Genomic DNA, 20,118 nt, shown 5'->3' with positions numbered 1-20,118 from the left:
AGGGAGATGCTGAAACAGAGTACAGCTGCAGTTGTGGTTAGTGATGATGTCTAGGCAGGAGCATGGACATGGGGGGCTAGCTGAGGTAGGTAGAAGAAAATCAGCTTCCTGTTGTAGTTTACATGGCGGTGCTCCCTGAAGCCCAACTCTGTGTTTAAAGCACCAGGAACTGTGATAGAAGTGGCTTTGGAAAGAGTCCAACTAAACTAGAATCTTCAAAGAATAAGTGGGAGGGACACAGAGGTCAGGGATAAGGAGGGAGAGGGACAGTGAAGAGGAAGTCTAGCTCACCCTCTGGCTTGAGAGAAGCTTGAGAGAAATGGAAGTGAAGACAACTCCATCTGGGGGGGTAGACAGTCCTCCATTTGTTAGCCATGTGACCCTGGGGGCGTTATTTAACCTCCTTGTGCCTTTGTTTTTGCAAATGTAGAATGGAGATAATAATTGTACCCTCATAGGATTGTTCTGAGGATCCAATGGGAATGTATGAGGTGTGCTTAGCACAGACCCTGGCCCAACATGGGTTTGTTTCTTTGTTTTCAATTGAAGCAGTTCTGTCAGCTTCAATCCGGGTCACTGGAGCTCCTGTTTTTCTGAAGGGACAAGAATGAGTCCTTGCCAGGTGCTGGGTGCTTCTCAGGGAGGGTGAGGTGCAGGGCTGAGACCAGGAAGAGATGCTGGCTTATCCACGAGAGGCACAGTTCAGAGAGGAGGGTGAGGCTAGAAGTCCTGCCGCCAAGACAGAGCAATTAAATATGTAGAAGGCGGAGAGGCTTGACAGAAGAAATGGAAGTAAAACATGTTTCTAATCAGAGCCACGATGAGGGCTGCCTGGAGGCTCTATTGGTAATTGATGTGCCTCTGACAATAATTAGAAACAATTTCTGGGGACTTACAGGATAGAGTCACCTAGTGATATTATTTACCATGGAGAGTAGTGTCTGGAGTGAAAATGGATGTTATTGTTTCCTCAGAACACATTAGAAGGTGACTTCATGGTGAATAGATTTTTCAAGATATTTGACATTCACTGACTTTCTATTTAACTCCTCTTAGTCACAGAGGCCATTACTGTAATGACAATACCTGGATTTATCTCTTTTAATGGCAGAAGACATGTGGGAGATAAATCCTCCCAGTGTTGGGTCCCTGACTCCCTGAGCTGCTGAGACACCTGAGGCATTCTGGGAATGCAGCAGCCCAGAGCACAGCTTCAGTCCAAGGGTGACTCACCCACAGAGGCCAAGGGGCAGGATTAGCACAAACCACATTGCCTTTTTCTAATGTGAGCTTTATTTTATGCTACTTGGGATTACGTGTGATAATGTATGTAAAGTGCCAGAGCTTGGCACATAGCAAGCACTCAGAAAGTGTTGGCTCATTAATTATTATTTTCTTGGGTTCTTCTGATAAGACTTTGAGACCGTGCGTATTTGGCAAACTCCAAGCCCTGGGGATGGTGGTAGAGCTGAGAGAGAATCAGTGGCATTATAGGGCCGTGGAGCTAGTGGGTTATATTCCTCTTGGGACAGCCATGGTTCAGTGGCTGGAGTTTTTCCTTGAGTTGACTTTTTTAAGCCTGTAGGCAAGATGCCAAATGGCAGTTCAGCAAGGGTACTACATAGGGGTTGGAAATAAAAACTTTACAGATCAGACAACATGCAATTGCCTTCTGCCCCCTCTGTGCTGGCGGACCAGGGAGCACTGATGTGGTGTCCATGGAATGGGGCATCTAAAACTGTAACCTAGCCTCCAGGCTAGAGGGGCAAATGGAGACCTGACAGCTTACCTCACATTCCTGCCGGTTCATCAGGATGGGAAACAACAATAAAGGCTTGTTGAGGTCTAAGCCCTACAGATGGTTCTCAAAAGGAGTATTATTGGCATTTGGGGTTGGGGTGGGGGAACAGTTCTTCACTGGGTGGGACTGTACCAACAATGCAGGATATATGGTACCTGAGGCCTCTGTCTCAGTAACGTCAGTAGAGCTTACCTCACAGGTGCTGCAAGAACCAAAAGGTTTCTTAACCTCCCCAGGTTGGGAACCACAGTGTGAGGAACGACAAGCCTGGGTTATCCTCCCTGCAAATATGCCTGCACACCTGCTAGCTGGTGGCCACCTGACCTCAGCTCCGTCACTCCCTCATCCTGGTTCTTTTTTTTTTTTTTTAGTGTTTATTTATTTTTGAGAGAGAGAGAATATGAGTGCATGAAAGGGGAAGGGGCAGAGAGAGAGGGAGACACACAATCTGAAGCAGGCTCCAAGCTGTTAGCAAAGAGCCTGATGCGGGGCTCGAACTCACGAACCATGTGATCATGACCTGAGACAAAGTCAGACGTTTAACCAACTAAGCCATCCAGGCACACCCCGCCCCCCCCCCCCCCCCCCCCGCCCTCATCCTGGTTCTTAAGTGTATAAGGCTGGCAGAGTGAGTTCTCAGAGTTGAAAAGTATTTAAAGATTGTAGATCCTGACTGGCCCCTCCTTGGAGATGTGGCCTTTCCTGAGGGGGCTGTATTAGTCACACTACCCCAGTCATGCTTGAGTATGACCGGCAGAGGGTGATTGAACCTAAGGCCAATGGAGCTTCAGATTCAGAACCTCTTCCAAGGCTTGTGTATGAACGAAACTTGATAAGATTCCCAAATTTGAAACATCCTAGAATTTTAGATGACATTACCAGTAACTCCTCACTTGAGAAGCTTGGCGGTGGAATGATATTAAGAATAGCTGCAGATTATTATGTCTGTGTGTGCCAGGCACTCTGCACCAGGTGCTTTCAATGGTTCTGTGCATTCCTTTTTCATTACCCCTATTTTATAATTGAGGAAATTCAGGCACAGAGAGGTGCTTAAGATCACACCTTACAACAGGGTTAAGAATCAGGATTCAAACTCCCACGTTTCTGACCCCAAAGTCCCATGTGTTCTGCATTTGGCTACACTGCCTTTCAGGCAGGGGGAATAGCTAATACCAGGAAGTGTGTGTCTAGTAAAGGGGTTTGTATTTATCTGAAGAGTGGGTGTCCAGCTTAGGCTGGCAGCAAGGGGTCCCTGCAGAGGTGGGCTTTGGGCGGGCACGGTGGTGAGTGGGAGCAGTTTAAGAGGAGAAGGGGTGGGGGTGGAACACTCTGGAGGGAACTTGAAGAGTCTGACCAGGCCAAGTTCAATCCAGAAGTTACTATTCATGAAACAACAGTGGCATTGCCCTTCTCTCACTGATCAGAGGCCATGGAGCCCTCGGACTTGCCAGTTCTGGAGCAGACAGGCAAGGCTGGGCCGACAGGCAGGAGAGTCAGCAGAGGCATTTCTCTGTTGGCAGAGATTTGGTATTTGAAGTACAGGTTGGGTAAGTATAGGCATTAAGAATGTACGTTTTCAGAAAAGAGTAAATAAAGGCACACGCACAAGACAGACACACCCCAGTATGCACTCACGTGGGGCAAGAGCAGTGCCCCACAGAGAGGAGAATTCCAGAGAGGCCAGAAGGAGACACATTATCTTACCCACAGCAAGTGAGGGGATCTCTCCAATGGTTTCTTAGTGAGGAAGAGTTTGAAATGTACATGAGAAACCCCTCTTATCTCACTCGTTCAGTGTTGTATATAATTATGCTTAACTAAGCTATGTGTGATTTTCATTATATAATGTAGCTTCATTATCAACATTCCCCTCTTTGCCATCATAAAGTAAAGAATTAAAGATTCACTGGGTAATCTGACAATTAGCAAAATGGAAAATGCACAAGCTCTGTGAGCCGCTTGTTGGAAGGTATCTGACAGAACTACTAGCACGGGTACATAAAGAAATATGGACAAAGATATTTATTACAGGACCAGTTGAATAAATTATGGGTCAGTAGACAGTGGATTACTATGTAATCATTAGAAAAGGCTTGAATAGATTTATATTAAGTGAAAAAAAAAAGCAATGTGTAGGATAATCTTATTGTGTAATGTGCAAACACAGTCTTTTTATTATTTTAAAATTTCTGTGTGTTATGTATATATCTACACATGTTTGTGTGAACAATGCAGAAAAAACTCTGGAAGGACTGTGGATACCTTTGAGAGCTGAAGTTAGAAATAAGAAGGAATTTTCAGTTTTTTATTTACACCATTCCCCAGAAGGTAGAAGTAGTGGGTTTGTGGGTGAGTTTTGTTTCCTTTTTGCACTTTTGCAATATTTTTCCAAATTTCCCATAAAGAACCCATGCTGCTTTGATGATCGAGCTTCATTTCTGCCTGGGAAGCAGCATGGTGTATGTAGTAGCCCCACTGTATGCAGAAGCTGAAGCAAAGCATATGGTTGTGCAGTCAGCACACCTGAGTTCACATTCCCTCTACTGCTGTGCAGTAGATGATGGCTGTGAAGAGATGACTTCACCTCTCCGTGTCACAGTTTGTATCCCATGAGATTGTTGGGAGGGTTCAGTGAGACCCTTTGTGCAGAGGGTGTGGTCAGGATTTAGGAATGGTTGAGTATGGACTTCCTTGCAGGAAAGATCAAGCTCCAGTGCACAGGTAGACAGGTTGATGTTGAGCCAAGGGCTATGTTTTGCTGTCTCCATCTAAGATCGGAGGGACAGGACCCAACTGGAGGCGAAACAGGCCAATGAAGAGATGAGAGTAGTGTCAGGACCCTGCTTGGGGTGCTTTTCCTCTCTCAGTAGAGCCACAGGGAAAAGGTCCAGAATAACCCTTAAATTTGAGTCCTTGCCCACCTTACATGTGGTCCAGTGAGGTTTTTCCTTCCTCCTACAGACCTCACTTCTGCCTGATTTTCTGGGACTGAAGTCTGAAGGTTTTAGTAGGGGACCTACCTTACCCTCCTCCACTGGGAGGCAGGGAGAAAGGGAACCTACCCTTTCTGCCAAGTTCTACAATGCCCTTAGCCAATCTGGTCAGGTTGCACCTGTTACCCAATCTTCCCTCAGCTTTCTTCATTTTGAAGCTTGAACAAACCATCAGTCACCGGGAGCTGGGTTCTGCCTATGGTGGAAATTGGTTTCTCAGAATTTACTGTTGGCCTCTAAAATCATGAACACTGAAAATAACTCATGGCCCCATTTGTGGTTCCTTTTCAGATAAATCATAAGCCAGACAAATCTAGTGTGAAAGTCACAGTGGCCAATGTAGATATCAGCATATTTAGGCTCTCTTATTTGACTGATTTGACTGTTTAATGAAACAGGCCTCCAAGTAACTGAAAATGGTCACCTGAAGGCCGTGTAAGGACAACTACACACTGAAAAACACCCGAGTGTGTGGAAGCTCCGTGTCTGAAAGCACCCCTCCCTCTTGGTAGGTGAGAACACAGCTATGTCACTTTGCCTCTTGAGATCTCTTACAGTTCTGAGAATACAGGGGAAGGCACAGATGGCCAAGATGTCTCACAGTCTGGCCCTAGTCATTATTGCCAGCCTCACCTCCTACCAACTTCCCTTCCTGCACTTTGCCCCCTGCCTCCTAAACCATCTTGAGAGACTTGCTCCTCTCTGACACCTAAGACATGTGTCTCTCTCCAAGCCAGCTCATGCTTTCCCATCCATAGTGGTTTGTGTTGCTTCTCTGATTGGCTAATTCCAATGCATTCTGAGTGACCCCATTCAGCTATAATCTGCTCTAAATGTCTTTCTAGAGTCTTCTACCTTGGTGTTTCCTAAGACTTTGTTCATACTTCACTGGTCTTACTGTTTTTTAATTTTGGTAATATTTTGTTTACTTAGTTACTATTTACTTATACTTATTTATCTTATCATGGTGTGTTATATACTTAATCAGTAGCTCTCAAACCTCAGGGGGCAAAAGTATTTACAAGTGGCAGTAGCAACAACAACAATTTATTGAACACGTATAACATGCAGGCCTGGGATTGGTAAAATAGTGGACTACACAATAGACTGGGTCCTAGAATGTATTCTGTTATTGTGTTCCTTCTTCCAGAAGGGACCTCTGATTCCAGAGCTTTACTGTGGAGCCTGGGAATCCGCAGGTACTAATTACAACCCTGGATGATTCTGATATAAGTTGTTGGAGACACACTCTTTAGGTAACAGTGTAGTAAACTTACAGTTTATATGAATGTAATGAATATCATTTACAATATTGCTGTAGAATAAATTTGAATCCAAGTGCCTTGAGCCTGGTGTGTGAGAACTAGCCACTTAGTTAGTGAGCAAAGCTAATTAACCATCTAGGACCCTCATCTCAACGATAGTGTGTTGTGTTTCTCTTACAGTCTTGTAGTAAATGGTGTAACATTTCCTAAACAAGTATACTAGTGAACCTAATTCTGCAATACATGGGAAAATGTACTAGGTGCTATAATTGCAGAATAAAGAAAGTGCTATTGGGTAACAGAAGAGGGAGAAATTAATTTTGACTGGGATAATTAATTTATAGCTAGCAGTTGAATGAAATGCCAAAAGCAAACAAACACACACAGGTGTTCAGGATTGTTTTTCTGACACCATTTGCTATTCATTTGTGTGTTGCTTGCTATGAGCAGGAACATGGGTATAACTGGAGATCTGTGAATGCCAATCTTCAAGACAAGGAGCTGCCAAGGAGGGCTTTGATATGGCCAAAGAATTTTATTTTGCATTTCAGAAATCTCATTACAATTATGTCTTAGTAGACAATAGTGAGATATATTCAATTCCAAGCCCACAAAAATCATAACATGGAGGAAAGGCTCTGTAGAGGTTACACAATAACTTACCTTTATGGAATTTTTACATCTCCCAGAGGAAGCATGAAATTATGCAATTTTTATACGATTAATCAATTCCAGAATAGTCTGTTTGTCCAAGTAGCGGACTTTTGGCTTCTCTCTCCCTGTAGTAGTGCTTTGTTGGTTGGTTGAGGATTTCGTCGGAGAACTGGGGAAAGATCCTGGAATTTAGCGAGAAACACCATATTAACATCAGACATGTATGTATTCATTAACAACTTCTAGAACTATTTGTTGAGCACTTACTACATGCCAAGCATAATGTTAAGCACTATAAGTCAATACCCCACAAAACAGGCCCTGACTTCACTCTCATGTAGACACAATCTAGTGGGAGTTACAGAAAAGTGAAGGGATATGGATTTACATTTGAAGTGATTGGTTAAAGTAGTTTGGTTAAAGTAAAGTGATTGGTTAAAGTCGTGATTGGTTAAAGACATTTTTCATGGCCCAAGAAGTAGGGGTAGGTAACAAGCAGTTCTTTGGGAGAGTCCATAAGCTGGCTCATAGGACAAATAAGAAGTACAGAGTCCGTAAGTAGGGACACCAAAAAAAGGCAATTAGAAGCAGCAATTTAAGGATTGGCCTCTGGGTGATCATTCCTGGGAATGGTCCTTTAGTCTGATGCCCTTAAAGACTGGCCATGGGTTTGCTGTGTGGCATGTTGTCTTAAGGGTGCTGCTCAGGGACTAATGCTCACAGAAGAGAAACCCCCTGGGCCTGGAACAAGGTCAAGTAGACTGAACAAGCCTGTGCCTGGTGCCCCAGACACTTACAGTGCACTCATTGAGCTTTGTATTGGTGGACTGAGCTTCATACAGCAGAAACCACTCTAGTGAACTTAAGTAGAAATATTACCAGATACTGCTATTACCAGATATTGGCTCAAAGAGCTAGCTCTAGGATTCTCCTCAAAGAACACTTCCAGGCTTCAAAGTCATACAAACCTCGGCTATAATCCAAGCAGTTGCATTTCTGCTTCAGGAGGCCACTGAATTAAGAGGCTGCTGACTCAGATTGCCTCTGCCTCAGTCCATACCAGCAAATGGATAGGTGCTTTCTGTCTTCCTCTTTTCAAGTTTATTCGGTAAAACTGGAGTTTTTCTGGAATTCTAGCTGCAAGGGAGCCTGGGAAATGTAGTTTTTGGCTTTCTGGACTCTTCAGCATAGGAAGGCACACTAGAAGGAGGTTAGAATAAATTTGGAGTAAGCTAATTACAGTATCTGCTATAGGTATGCATCTCTCCCTGGTCTAATCAGGTACAAGTGGGAGATTCAAATACAACATATCCAACTTCCACCATTTTAATTAATAGGATGAAGGTTTTAGGGATAGAATATTGGATCTCCTGGCCCTGCAGGGTCAGGGATTTGGGTACTTTTTCAAAGGTTGTAGGAGCTGGAGAAGGACAGCCATGAAACTGACAGCCAGGATGTGATGGAAAGGGCCAGGCACAGCCAACAGAGAATATTCTGGAATGCAGTGGGAGATGAGAGAGGAGTAATGGAGGTACATAATTCAGAGGGGTAGCTGAGCCTCAAAGGCCAGAGAAAGCAGTTGAGATTTCAAGAGCAGGAACTCAGGAATGGTTCACTTTGTTATTCTGATTAATTGTTGGAGAAGTCATGATGTTGACCTATTACTGAGTTAATTAGGAGGTCATATGCATACCACCCAGTGTCTTCCCAACACTCCGGTCACTCAGTGGTTGATCTTAGTCTCAAGATTTCCTGAGAGACGCAGATCACTCAATCTGATTACCTCACCGAGCAGCTTTCCTTCTGGGATAGGCTTTGTCTTCCCCAGTGGGACTGGGTCATGAGATTCACCTGCAGGCTCAGTCTGACCCAGATCCTGAGCCAACTGTGACAGAGGCAGGAGGTGAGAGAATTCCAGCCTCATCATTCAGGAGGATTCAAAGAGAAAACTAGATGCCAACAGACCTGGTATGTGGACCACTATGGGTTCATTCCCTTTATTCATTCACTTAACATTGAGCCCCTGTTATGCACCAGACACATGCACACTCTGCAGGGTGATCTAATGCAAGCAAGATGAGTCAGACACCATTAGGTGGAGAAGTGATGGAACAGCATATCATGCAAGAGAAAATAGGATGTGCATAAGCCTTGTGGCTGAAGTGGAAGTAATGAAAGTCAGCGTGGCTGGAGAGATGGGCAGGGGCTGGACAGTGAAGGCTTTATTGACTCCATTAGAGACTTGTGCTTTCTCCTAAGAGTATAGGGAAGCCATTGAAAAACGTGTTAGGTGGGAAGATGGACATTAGATCACACTTTATCATCAGTCCCATGCTTGCTTTCTTGAAGGATTGATAAGATGGGGAGAGGCTAAAGTAGGTACAGGGAGATCAGGTAGGAAGCTCTGCAGTAGTAGTGAAGGTAAGAGATGATAATCACACAGAGGGGGGTAGTGCTAAGGAGGAAGAAATTTGGAGGAGGAAGAAGACAATATAAGAAATGAACAGTTTTGTTCTTTTCTCTCTAGTCACTTCAAACACTATTTTCATTTTTATTTTTTTATAAAAATTTTTAAAATGTTTTATTTATTTATTTTTTTTTTCGAGAGAGAAAGACAGAGCATGAGTCAGGGAGGGACAGAGAGAGAGAGAGGAAGACACAGAACTTGAAGCAGGCTCCAGGCTCTGAGCTGCCAGCACGGAGCCCAAAGTGGGGCTTGAGTTCACAAACCGTGAGATTATGACCTGAGCCAAAGTCGGATGCCTAGCCAACTGAGCCACCCAGGAGACCCTATTTTCATTTTTAGACTTGTTTTTTATTCTCATATTTATCTTTCTAACTTTTATACTAGCATAAGAAAATCAAAGGGAATAGATCTATTTAGGAAAAGTCACATCACAATATGGATATGCTTGCATATAACACATGCCAAAGATTCTGAAGTGGTATATAGTCTGTATTATATATAGTGCCATGGTTAAGAGCATGGATTTTGCAGAGTAATAGTGATGTGACCCCTCATGAGCTATTTCACCTTTCTGGGCTTCAGATTCAGTGTCTACAAAATGAGGATTGATAGTACCAAACTCGGTGGCTGCTCTGAGAATTAAATGAGACAATCCCTATAAAGCCATTAGCATAGGTCCTGGCATAATGAAAATGCTTGATGAATGTTAACTTGTGTTGTTCTTCATAGATATTATCTGACCAACCTCTACACAGTTGGTTGATGGTCCTGTGGACCTTCAGAGCCACCGTGGAGCAATGTGTAAGCAATTATTGCAAGGACCCTAAAAAAGGTTATTCTTTAATTCTGCCTTTTTCCCCTAAAGCGAGGTTCTGTCTCTGTGACTGCAGAACTTGTTGGAGAAGGATTTCATGGCAAGGAGGGTGGGGAGGAGGGAGGAGAAAGGATTGGTGAGGGGGAAGACTATGAAGTGGGACACAGGATTACTGCTCCCGTTGGGTAATGTTGGTAATAGTTTTATTGTGGCTCATTTGTTGTAAAGCTCTCATTTGTTTTTTATTCCTCATTCATTGTGTGCCAAGCACTGATACAGGTATTGAGGATACTGTCATGAACAAAGTCTCAGCTTCTATGGAGCTTACATTTTGGTGAGGTTATCTTTTTTGTCAGCAATTTTATCTTCCTGGAAGTCTTAGTTGGCCCTCACTTCTTCCTCCATGATAGGAATGAAAAGATCCAGTAGAACACACTGCCTATTCTAGATCCATATTGAAAAGAGTTTTATTGTGTGGAGTTTGGTGTTTACTCTTCCTATGGAAATTCAGTTTGTCTTCTGTAAGGAAGGGGAATAATAGAGAAGTTAATCACTCCAAAGAATCATCCTCCTATCAGTCTTCAAAATATCCATGTTGTCAGAGATGAAGAAAATGAGGCTGAGAGCTTAAGTGATTTTCCCAAGTGGAGGTGGGACTCAAGATTTGGATTTTACAATCCCATGCTTGATTTCTGTTTTCCACCAACTGGGAGTTATTTGCTCAACTGTAAACAAATAAATTGAATGGCATTAGCCCAGTTGACAGTTGGCTTGATGTTGGTGGTTAGAGTTTCCAGTTAATAGATTTTACAGTGAATACACTTTCAGATAGAGTAGTCTTCTTGGCATATGACAGAGCTTAGTGGTTCCCAAATGCTGAGTCCACGGACCAATGTCTATGATAGAGTCATCACCAATCTCAACAAAATGCGAAATAAATTTAAGTTAAAGGCTGTTCTTCTCATAATGTCTTTTCAACTTTTTGTTATGAGATGATGATGAAAGTAAGAGGTAGTTAGGCGTTTGTTTTCAAATTGCTATTTTACAAAATAAAAGGTTGGCAAGCCTATGTCTTGCAATTCTTTCTTTGTTACAGTTTACTGCTGGGTAAATTCAAAAGGTTGGGGAAAACTGATGCAGCCAATGAAATGAAAAAATAGAAGTTCTGTTTCTAGAAATATGGAATACTAGGTGTTAAAAAAAGATCCTCCTAGTGCAAAACACCTAAAAAGGAAGTAAAATTGGAAAAATTAGATATAAAAAAATGCATAGTTGTATTGGCAAGAAAGGAAAATTCTTAGAGACCAGAAATGACAAGAAGGCACAAATCAAAGAAAACTACACCTGGGAGAGACAAGACAAATCTCAAGGTGTGAACAATGTGGGAAATAGGATCTAAGACTTTTGCCTAAAGCTAGTGCTCCCCAATGGTCATATCCTTGGTGAAAAGAGGAAGTAAGAAAAAAAAGTGCCCCTCAAAGGAAGCCCAGTATACAACTGCCTGTCTTACCCTTGGGATACTAGGAAGGATGAATTTCTCCTAAGAAATTCATAGCCATGAGTCATTCTCATAGGATTTAACGCTAGAATTCCCATTACTAATATGAGCTGAAAAATCCCAAGCTGAGAATCCAAAATAGTCTGAGTTGGGTAGTCTCTCTCCAGGTACCTGATGGGAGCAGGTAAATTTTCTCTGAAGGCGTGCTTCTTGATTTCGGCCTTAAAGAATTCCTACAGATATAATTCCAATTAACATTAGCTCAAAATTAAAAACCACAAAATATATGAAGAAATAAAATGTCATGGCTAGCAATCAAGAGAAACATCAAGAAACAAAATCAGAACTTTAAAAATTTCAAATATTAGAAATGTTGGATACAAAATATAAAAGAGGTATTAAAGTATAAGAAATTACCAGGTATATACCTGGTAATTTCTTAATTTTTAAAAAATTTTAAACTTTTAAACTTTAAACTTTTAAACTTTAAACTTTTAAAAAATTTTCATGTTTATTCATTTTTGAGAGACACAGCTCAAGTTGGGGTGGGGCAGAGAGAGAGGGAGACACAGAATCCAAAGCAGTCTCCAGGCTCTGAGCTGTCAGCACAGAGCCTGATGTGGGGCTCGAATCCACAAACTGTGAGATCATGACCTGAGCCAAAGTCAGTTGCTTAACTGACTGAGCCCCCCAGGTGCCCCCCCCAGGTATATTTTTTAAAAAGAACCAATTAGAACTTGTATAAGTGAAAAATAAAACCACTGGCATTTAGAAGTTTCACTTACACAGGTGGAAAGAGAGTTAGTGAACTGGAAGATAGATATGAAATAATTACTCTGAAAGCGTGGAAGAACCAGGTTGCAAATATGGGAGATAGATTAAGAGAAATTAAAGATAAAGTCAGAAGGTGCAATATACATCTAAGTAGAATTACAGGAAGAAATAATAGAGATAATGAGAGAGATGCATACCCAAAGTTATAATGAAGGGAAAATTTCCAGAACTGATGAAATAGAAGAAACCTTAAATTCAAAAATCCTTATGAATACCAAGCATGATAAATTAGAAAGCCACACCTAGGGGCACCTGGGTGGCTCAGTCGGTTGAGCGTCCTATTTCAGCTCAGGTCATGATCTCACAATTCGTGAGTTCGAGCCCCACATCGGGCTGTCTGCTGACAGCTCAGAGCCTGGAGCCTGCTTCGGATTCTGTGTCTCCCTCTCTCTCTGCTCTTCCCCTGCTCACATGCTGTCTCTCTCTCAAAAATAAATAAAGATTAAAAAAAAAAAAAAGAAAGCCACACCTAGACACACTGTATTGAAGTTATAGAATATAAAGATAAACAGACCTTGGAAAAGCTACAGAGAAAAGAAAAATAAGCTATGAAGGAATGATAAGAAGTTGATAGCTGACTTCTCAACAGCATCTATCGAAATTAAAGGAGAGATACACATTCACAATCCTTCATTGAAAAATAGGTAACAATATCTAAAGAATTGTATCCTCAAAAGGCTTACATTGTAGTAGCATTATGAAAACACCTTTTTAACCATAACTGGAATGAATTGGCCCACAAACTTGAAATACAGAATTTTTTCCCTATGTTTTTAGCCAGCCATTTGATCACTCATGTGTCCCACCTGCTTTATTTTCAGGAAGCTCAGTGTCTTCTTTCGAGAGTTACCATGCCCTTTAAATTGAATTGTCTAAGAACACTGGATACTTACTCCAAAGTGTATTAGTCCTCTTCTAATGCCAGATGTAGAGGGAAATGGATTTGGTCAGTTTATACCACCCAGTGCAGTTACTTTTTCACTGATGTATGTATTGTAGTTGAATTTGGCCTTGAAAAATTCCATGGATATTTGTCCATTGCAAAGACATTTTGATGAGTTCAGATCATTGTTTGATCAGTTTAACTTATAACTTTCTTGAGTAGAAATCATAACCTCCCAGAGAGCAGTGGGTCACATTGACTACTACCACCATTTTCAGATGGAAAATTACTGTACTTATTTCCCAGAGCGGTCACCTGCCTTCTCAGAGTGGAGGCAGAGTTTTAAAACCATAGGAAACACCAAAAGTCTTATATTCATCTTTCCCAGGGCAATGACACCTGCTTAGTCTATACTTATATGACCAGGGGGACTACTCAATGACCCTCACAGGATCTTCTCCAGGGGATCATTTCTCTTCTTCTATAGACTGAATGTTTGTGTCCTCTCAAAATTCATGTTGAACTCTAAGCTCCAGTGTGATAGGATTTGGAAGCGAGGACTTTTGGAGGTAATTAGGTCACGAGAGCAGAAGCCTCATGAATGGGATTGATACCCTTGTAAAAGAGACCCAGGAGAGCTCCCTTGTTCCTTCCACCATGTAAGGACACGGTGAGAAGACAGTTGTCTATGAACCAGGGAGTGGTTCTCACCAGACACCCAATCTGCTGGGGCTTTGATCTTGGACTTGGCCAGCCTCCATAACTGTGAGAAATAAAATTCTGTTGTTTATAAGCCACTCAGTTTATAGTATTTTGTTATAGCAACCTGGACTAAGACATTCTTCTAAGCTACAAGGTCTTTTCACTTCTCATTCACAGCCCACTTTCAGCAACTGATCCCAAATGGGCAGAATCTACTTATATCATGACACAGCTGCCAACTTCTCTTGCTAAAGGAGAACAAAACTCACAGAATCCATTTCTCATGGGGCAACTCTATGAGGCAGACTACTATAGCTGAAATGCCTGAACATACGTTTACCTGTGGGTAACAGGTATGCTTGTGTGAAAATCTCATTCCTTGCTTATTTCTAAATAGGGAAAGTATTTCTGATGGTATATGATTGCCAGTGAATGATGCGAACAAATATTCACATATATTGTGAGGGAGGGTGTAGGCAAATCTGAAGGTATAATCAGTAGATATCAAACTTGTTTTCCTTTCCAGAAAATAGGTCTGATTGCTTGGCATGAATATTACATTGGAAAGAGGCAGAAATACTTCATTTCTTCATTCAGAATGCAAACATGTATCATGAGGTCTGAAAGTAAATCCAGCATACCTAACCACATTCATTCTGCGGCAAATATCTAGAAATCAGCTGTGGCCTGCACACGTGTATTTATGTTTGTGTGTATGTGTGTGTGTACACAGATACATTGATTAATAGCAACGAGTACTTTCCTTGTGATCAAATCCAAGGAGATTAAAAACTTGACATCTAGTACCTAACCAGTTGCAAAAGGGTATTTATAAGTTACTAGGATTTCAAAGGAAATGAATGTTCGTTGAAGACTAGCCTATGCTGAGCTCTCTTTTATGTGTTATTCTACATATATGTTAGCTCAATGTTTTTAAGCTACCTTATCATTTATTAAATGTGGTCAAGTAACTTTGGATCCTTGATCTCAGCTTTTTAAAGGCATAATAAAAATCCTGTAAAATTCAGGCCTTATAAGATATAATAGGAGGCATTTTTACTCCAAGGTGCTATTTTTATTAAAATATTGGAATCAATTATTACAAAATAATATGTGATGCTCATTTAAGAACTTGCAGACAATATTTCAGTAAATAAAGTAAAAACTGAAAGTTCCCTACACCCCTGATGGATTCCACTTCCCACTAGGCCACTGGTAATAGCATTACATTTCTCCCTCCTGATCTAGTTTTATTTCCTGCATCATGCTCTTTTACTTAACACTGTATCTGGGAGATATGTTAACCTCAGTACTAACAGAGATAGATTGTCCTTCCATAGTACTTCATAGAACAAATATACCATAATTATTTCTTTACTGATACACACTTAGGCTGTTTTCAATGTTTCATTTATAAAAACAAATTTATAGCACTTATTTTTATACACATATCTCTGTACATTTGTCAGAATATTTCTCTTGAGTAGATTTCTAGAAATTGAATTAATATGTCAAAGGATCTATATATTTATATTTAATGAATATATTGTATTCATTAAAATTTAAAAAAAATTTTCCTTAAAGTTAGCTAGATTTTCTTTAGTTTGTTTTAGCTCCAATTTAACCTCTAGAAAACTGCTGACATGGTTTTGCAGAAGCCCCTCACAGAGGACTAAAGATGCTGAGAAAATGTGAGGGAAAGACTTTAGGCTCACCTGCTAAAGTCACACAGCTCCAGGACCATCCCTGTGTCCCTGACAAAATGAATCAAAGCAAGTAGACAGAAGTTAAGAAAAACTGAGAGTGCTGGGTGTTCAAAACCAAAGATTTAGAAAAAAAATACCTTAGAGGATCCTGGCTAGCTCAGTCAGTTAAGCATCTGACTCTTGATTTTAGCTCAGGGCATGATCTCACAGTTTGTGGGATTGAGCCCTATTTTCGGTTCCGTGCTAGGCATGGAGTCTGTTTGGGATTCTCTCTCTCTCTCCCTTTCTCTCTGCCTCTCCCCTACTCACTTTCTTTCACTCTCTAAAAAATAAATAAATAAACATTTAAAAAACTAAAATCTTAAATAGTCTCTCTTTTTTAAAAAAAGTATTTATTTTTGAGAGTGAGAGAGAGAGAGACAGAGTGCAAGTGAGGGAGGGGCAGACAGAAAGGGAGACACAGAATCCGAAGCAGGCTCCAGGCTCTGAGCTATCAGCACAGAGCCTGACGTGTGGCTCAAACCCATGAACTATGAGATCATGACCAGAGCTGAAGTCAGATGCTTAACTGACTGAGTCGCCCAGGTGCCCCTCTTTTTTTTTTTTTTTTTTTTAAGCTTCATGCCCAGTGTGGGGGCCAATGCGGGGCTTAAACTCATGACCCAAAGATCAAGACCTGAGCTGAGATCAAGAGTCTGGCACTTAACCAACAGAGCCACCTAGTCACCCCAAAATCATCTAAATCTTAAATGATGCAGGAAGTTTCACAGGCAGTTGAATACGTAGATCCTTATCTCCTTAATTATAAAATAATCTTATGTGGCACTATTTTAAATATTCTAACTTTTTACAAATTTCAAGTATTTCATGACTTAAGCCTTCATATTTCTCACAAAGACTTATGCTTATCAAGACTAGAGGCAGTGTTTTGGAATAAAGAGTGCATTCAACAAATCCTTATAGAGCGACTCTCAACTGTCCAACTCTCCTGTCACTAGCTGTAAGTGAATATGTATATAAAGGACAAATAAAGGGCCAGGCCCTGTTAGCTTTCAGATATCCCCAAGGAAAGAAATGTATGCACATTTCCTTGGGCGTGGCTTTCAGAGAAGTATGAGAGAAGCCGTGCACTCATTTGTTTTTGTTTTCTCTCCTGCTTCCCTTCTCCTTGCTCTTTTTTGTTTGTTTGTTTGTTTGTTTATTATTTTGAGAGAGAGTGAGAGCATGAGCAGGGGAGGGGGAGAGAGAAAGAGAGAGAAGGAGAGAGAGAGAATGCAGGAGCAGTAGAGGGAGAGGGAGAGAGAGAGAATCCCAAGCAGTCTCCACACTGTCAGCATGGAGCCTGACACAGGGCTTGAACTCACAAAATGTGAGATGATGAGCTGAGCCAAAACCAAGAGTCAGACCCTTAACCGACTCAGGCACCCAGGCGACCCCTTTCTCCTTGTTTTTTGAAGTAATCTTGAAATGGGCTCAGTGACACCTATGGAGAGAAGTGTGACTGACCTTTCTTCTAAGTGCCCTACAACCAAGAGGTCTTTCTCCCGCATGAATATTCAGATGTCAAGTAAGAGGTTTTCTGTGACCAAGTGATTTTCCATAGTAGTTAGATTCAAAAGTCCTTTTCCCTGTATAAGTTCTTGGATGTTGACTGAGGTAGGCACGTGCAAAGGCCCTCCCACATATCTTAATGCTCAAGGAGTTTCTCTCCAACATGAATCCTTCAATGCTGAGTGAGCAGTGAGCAGCAGCTTCAGGCTTTCCTGTATTCACTGCATTCAGAGAGTCGCCCCAGCATCACTCCTTGGGTGTCAAGGGAAGGAAAAGCTGTTACAAAGGGCCTTCTCACACTATTTGTACTCAGCGTTTTCTTTCTCTAGAGCGCATCCTCATGTGCCTCCTTTTGCGTGTGGACTAAAAGGAGGAGGGTAGGCAAAGGCTTTTCCACATTCACTGCACTCATAGGGCTTCTCTCCAGTGTGACTCCTGATGTGTTGAGTGAGGGAGACACTGTAGTAAAAACCTTTCCCACAGTCTTTACACTCATAAGGCTTTTGTGCATTGTGGGTCATGCCATGTCCAATAAAAACAGAGTGGTAGATGAAGGTCTTTCCACATTCGCTGCACGTGTAGGGCTTCTGTCTGGTGTGAATCCTCTTGTATTGAGTGAAAGCAGAGTTGTGGTGAAAGGCATTCCCACATTCGTTGCACCCGGAGGCTGGGTCATGCTACGTGGGACAAAAACAGTGATAGTTGAAGGTCTTTCTACGTTCACTGCACTTATAGGGCTTCTTGCCAGGGTGGATCTGCTGGTGATACATGAGGTGTGTGCATGGATGTTGTCAGCATGGGGCTAACAACCTTTCCACACTTGATGTACTTATTGGACATCTCTCCAGTGTGAATCCTCATTTGTCAAAGTCTACCTTTTCATGAAAGGCTTTCCCACACTTGTGGCATTCTTAAGGTTTCACTCCAGTGTGAATGCACTGATGTCAGACAAGGAGGCAATTCTTGTTAAATGCTTTCCTGCATTCTTTGCATTTGTTTAGGATCTACTCTGCATGAACCAAAGTGCCTTTACATGGTCCCTGTGAGTCACAGTCATGGAAAGCATCTCCTGCAGTGTCTTGCTTCTGTAAAACCCTTGAGTGCAGACTCTTCATCTGTCCCCAGCCACTTGTATTCAAGGCTCATCTTCTCCAGGAGGGCCTCCTTGTGGGAGACTGTAACTGGTCTCAAGTGCCCTTCCTGCATTTCCAACAACCATTCCTGATCTCTGGCTTGCCTCAACCTGCAGGACCTTCTGGTGTCCTGAGTGAGTCTTGAAGCAAGTCCTTCTGAGACAAAGCTGGCTACTCTTGGGTTTAACCTGTCACCTGGACAGGTGCTTCAGTAAAGACCTCTCTGTCTCTTACCAGTGCCTCAGCTGTTAGGTCAACTCTGATTTGGGAACTGCATGCTCCAGTGAGACCGGGGGTCTGCAGGTCTCCACACGCACTCCCCAGAATGGGGTCCTCTGGGCCTGGTCCAGTTGCCCTCACTCCTTCCAAGTGAAGGTCATGGACGGATCCAAACACTGCCTCCTGGAACGCTGTGCACAAAAGGCGCACGCAACACTGCTTCCACCTGCACAGAGCTTGCCTGAGACTACGGATACCAGAGCACACAGTGCCCAGCTGCTGCGGCGGAACTACAAGTCCCAGAGGCCTTTAGTTTAAGTTTTTTATTTTGGGGAATTGAACCTTCAGTTACCCTGCAACAAAGTTCATACGTGTGTGGTAGGAAGTACACTCCAGTTGTGTCAGGGAGAACTTCTAAACATGTACTCAAATATGCATGTGACCATGCTGCAAGGAATTTTGTCATGCGGGGTGTGGGGCGTGTCCTACTTGCCGCTTTATTCTCCGTACTGACCCACATAAAACTGTACACAGGGGCTGGGTATGAAAATCAGTCCAGTCCAGATACTGAGTGTTGGGGAAGGCAAGGAAATTCAAGATGTCTTTTATGGTGTGTATGGTTCTGTCTTTAGTAAAACTGCTTTGAAAAAGTGTGGCCTTGCTTCCTACCAGTCTTTCCAAGGAGAAGCTTTTCCATGCGTGCCTCAGGAGACATGTACAAGAATGTTCAAGACAGTAAACATCTGGAGGGAGTCCTGGAAAGAGGGTAGATGAATGCCTTCTCCACAGAATGGAACATTTCCTCAACCGTCTGACAGTGCTCTAGCCTAGGCTGTAGCAGGGAACTGGAAGCATCACAATTGACATTGCAGAACCTGGGAAAGTTAGGGCCCAGCAGTGCCAAGTCCCTCTGGAGCTGGTGAGGAGCAGAGGCCATCATGGGGAGCATGGGGAGAGAGTTTGAGCATGACCCTGAGCCACTGCCCTCCCCTGTCCAAGCTGGAACTAGTTATGACCATGAAGAGCAGATCTTGGGACTAGAGAAGGAGAGGCTAATTTGAAGGTTCTGGTAGGCACTGGAAAGAACACTGGTGGTCACTGACACTCTGGATGTTGGGACCTCCACCTGTCATTGCTCTTCTTGAAGTTGTTTGGAATGGTCATCTCTGATAGTATGACCAGCTCAAGAGGAGAGAGCTAAAGATGCTGCCATTGCAGGACTCCCAGTGAAATGGCTTGACAGGGTGACTTTCAGCCAATACTTAAACTTTGTTTTATTCTTCTGTCTTCTGTGCTGGCCAAAACCTCCTGTAGATGGAATGTTGAAGAGAAGGGGCGATAGCAAGTGCTCTTTTTATTTCCCTGATGTTAAAAAAAAATCTAGTATTTCATAATTGAGATTATGTTTAGTATAGATTTTTGTTGACATTACCTGCTTGATCACTTTCATAACATTTGTAAATATTAGGGTCAGAGAAATGAAAGACTAGACAAACATATCACCTGGGAAGATCCAACAGAGTTTTCTCATCCATGGGACTTATTGGAAGTCAGTGCAGTGAGGATACAAGGCAGAGAGGTAGCTGTGTTTTCTCAAT

The 20,118-nt window shown here is 42.3% G+C and overlaps 1 protein-coding gene across 1 annotated transcript; it reads right to left on the bottom strand.

Annotated features, from left to right (window-relative positions):
- Nucleotides 1-563: 563 nt before the first annotated feature.
- Nucleotides 564-18,283, bottom strand: ZNF80 (zinc finger protein 80). The gene is given in 5 exon segments (XM_053722210.1): nt 564-729; nt 3,219-3,311; nt 17,577-17,962; nt 17,964-18,034; nt 18,037-18,283. Coding segments are annotated over 5 exon segments (963 nt in total).
- Between the last annotated feature and the right edge of the window lie 1,835 nt (nt 18,284-20,118).

This window comes from Lynx rufus, unplaced genomic scaffold, assembly GCF_022079265.1.
Source record: "Lynx rufus isolate CCGP_SWC_20201006 ecotype Redwood Valley unplaced genomic scaffold, mLynRuf1.p SCAF_5, whole genome shotgun sequence".
In the NCBI taxonomy this organism is placed as follows: domain Eukaryota; kingdom Metazoa; phylum Chordata; class Mammalia; order Carnivora; family Felidae; genus Lynx; species Lynx rufus.
This window is presented reverse-complemented; position numbering and strand designations above follow the sequence as displayed.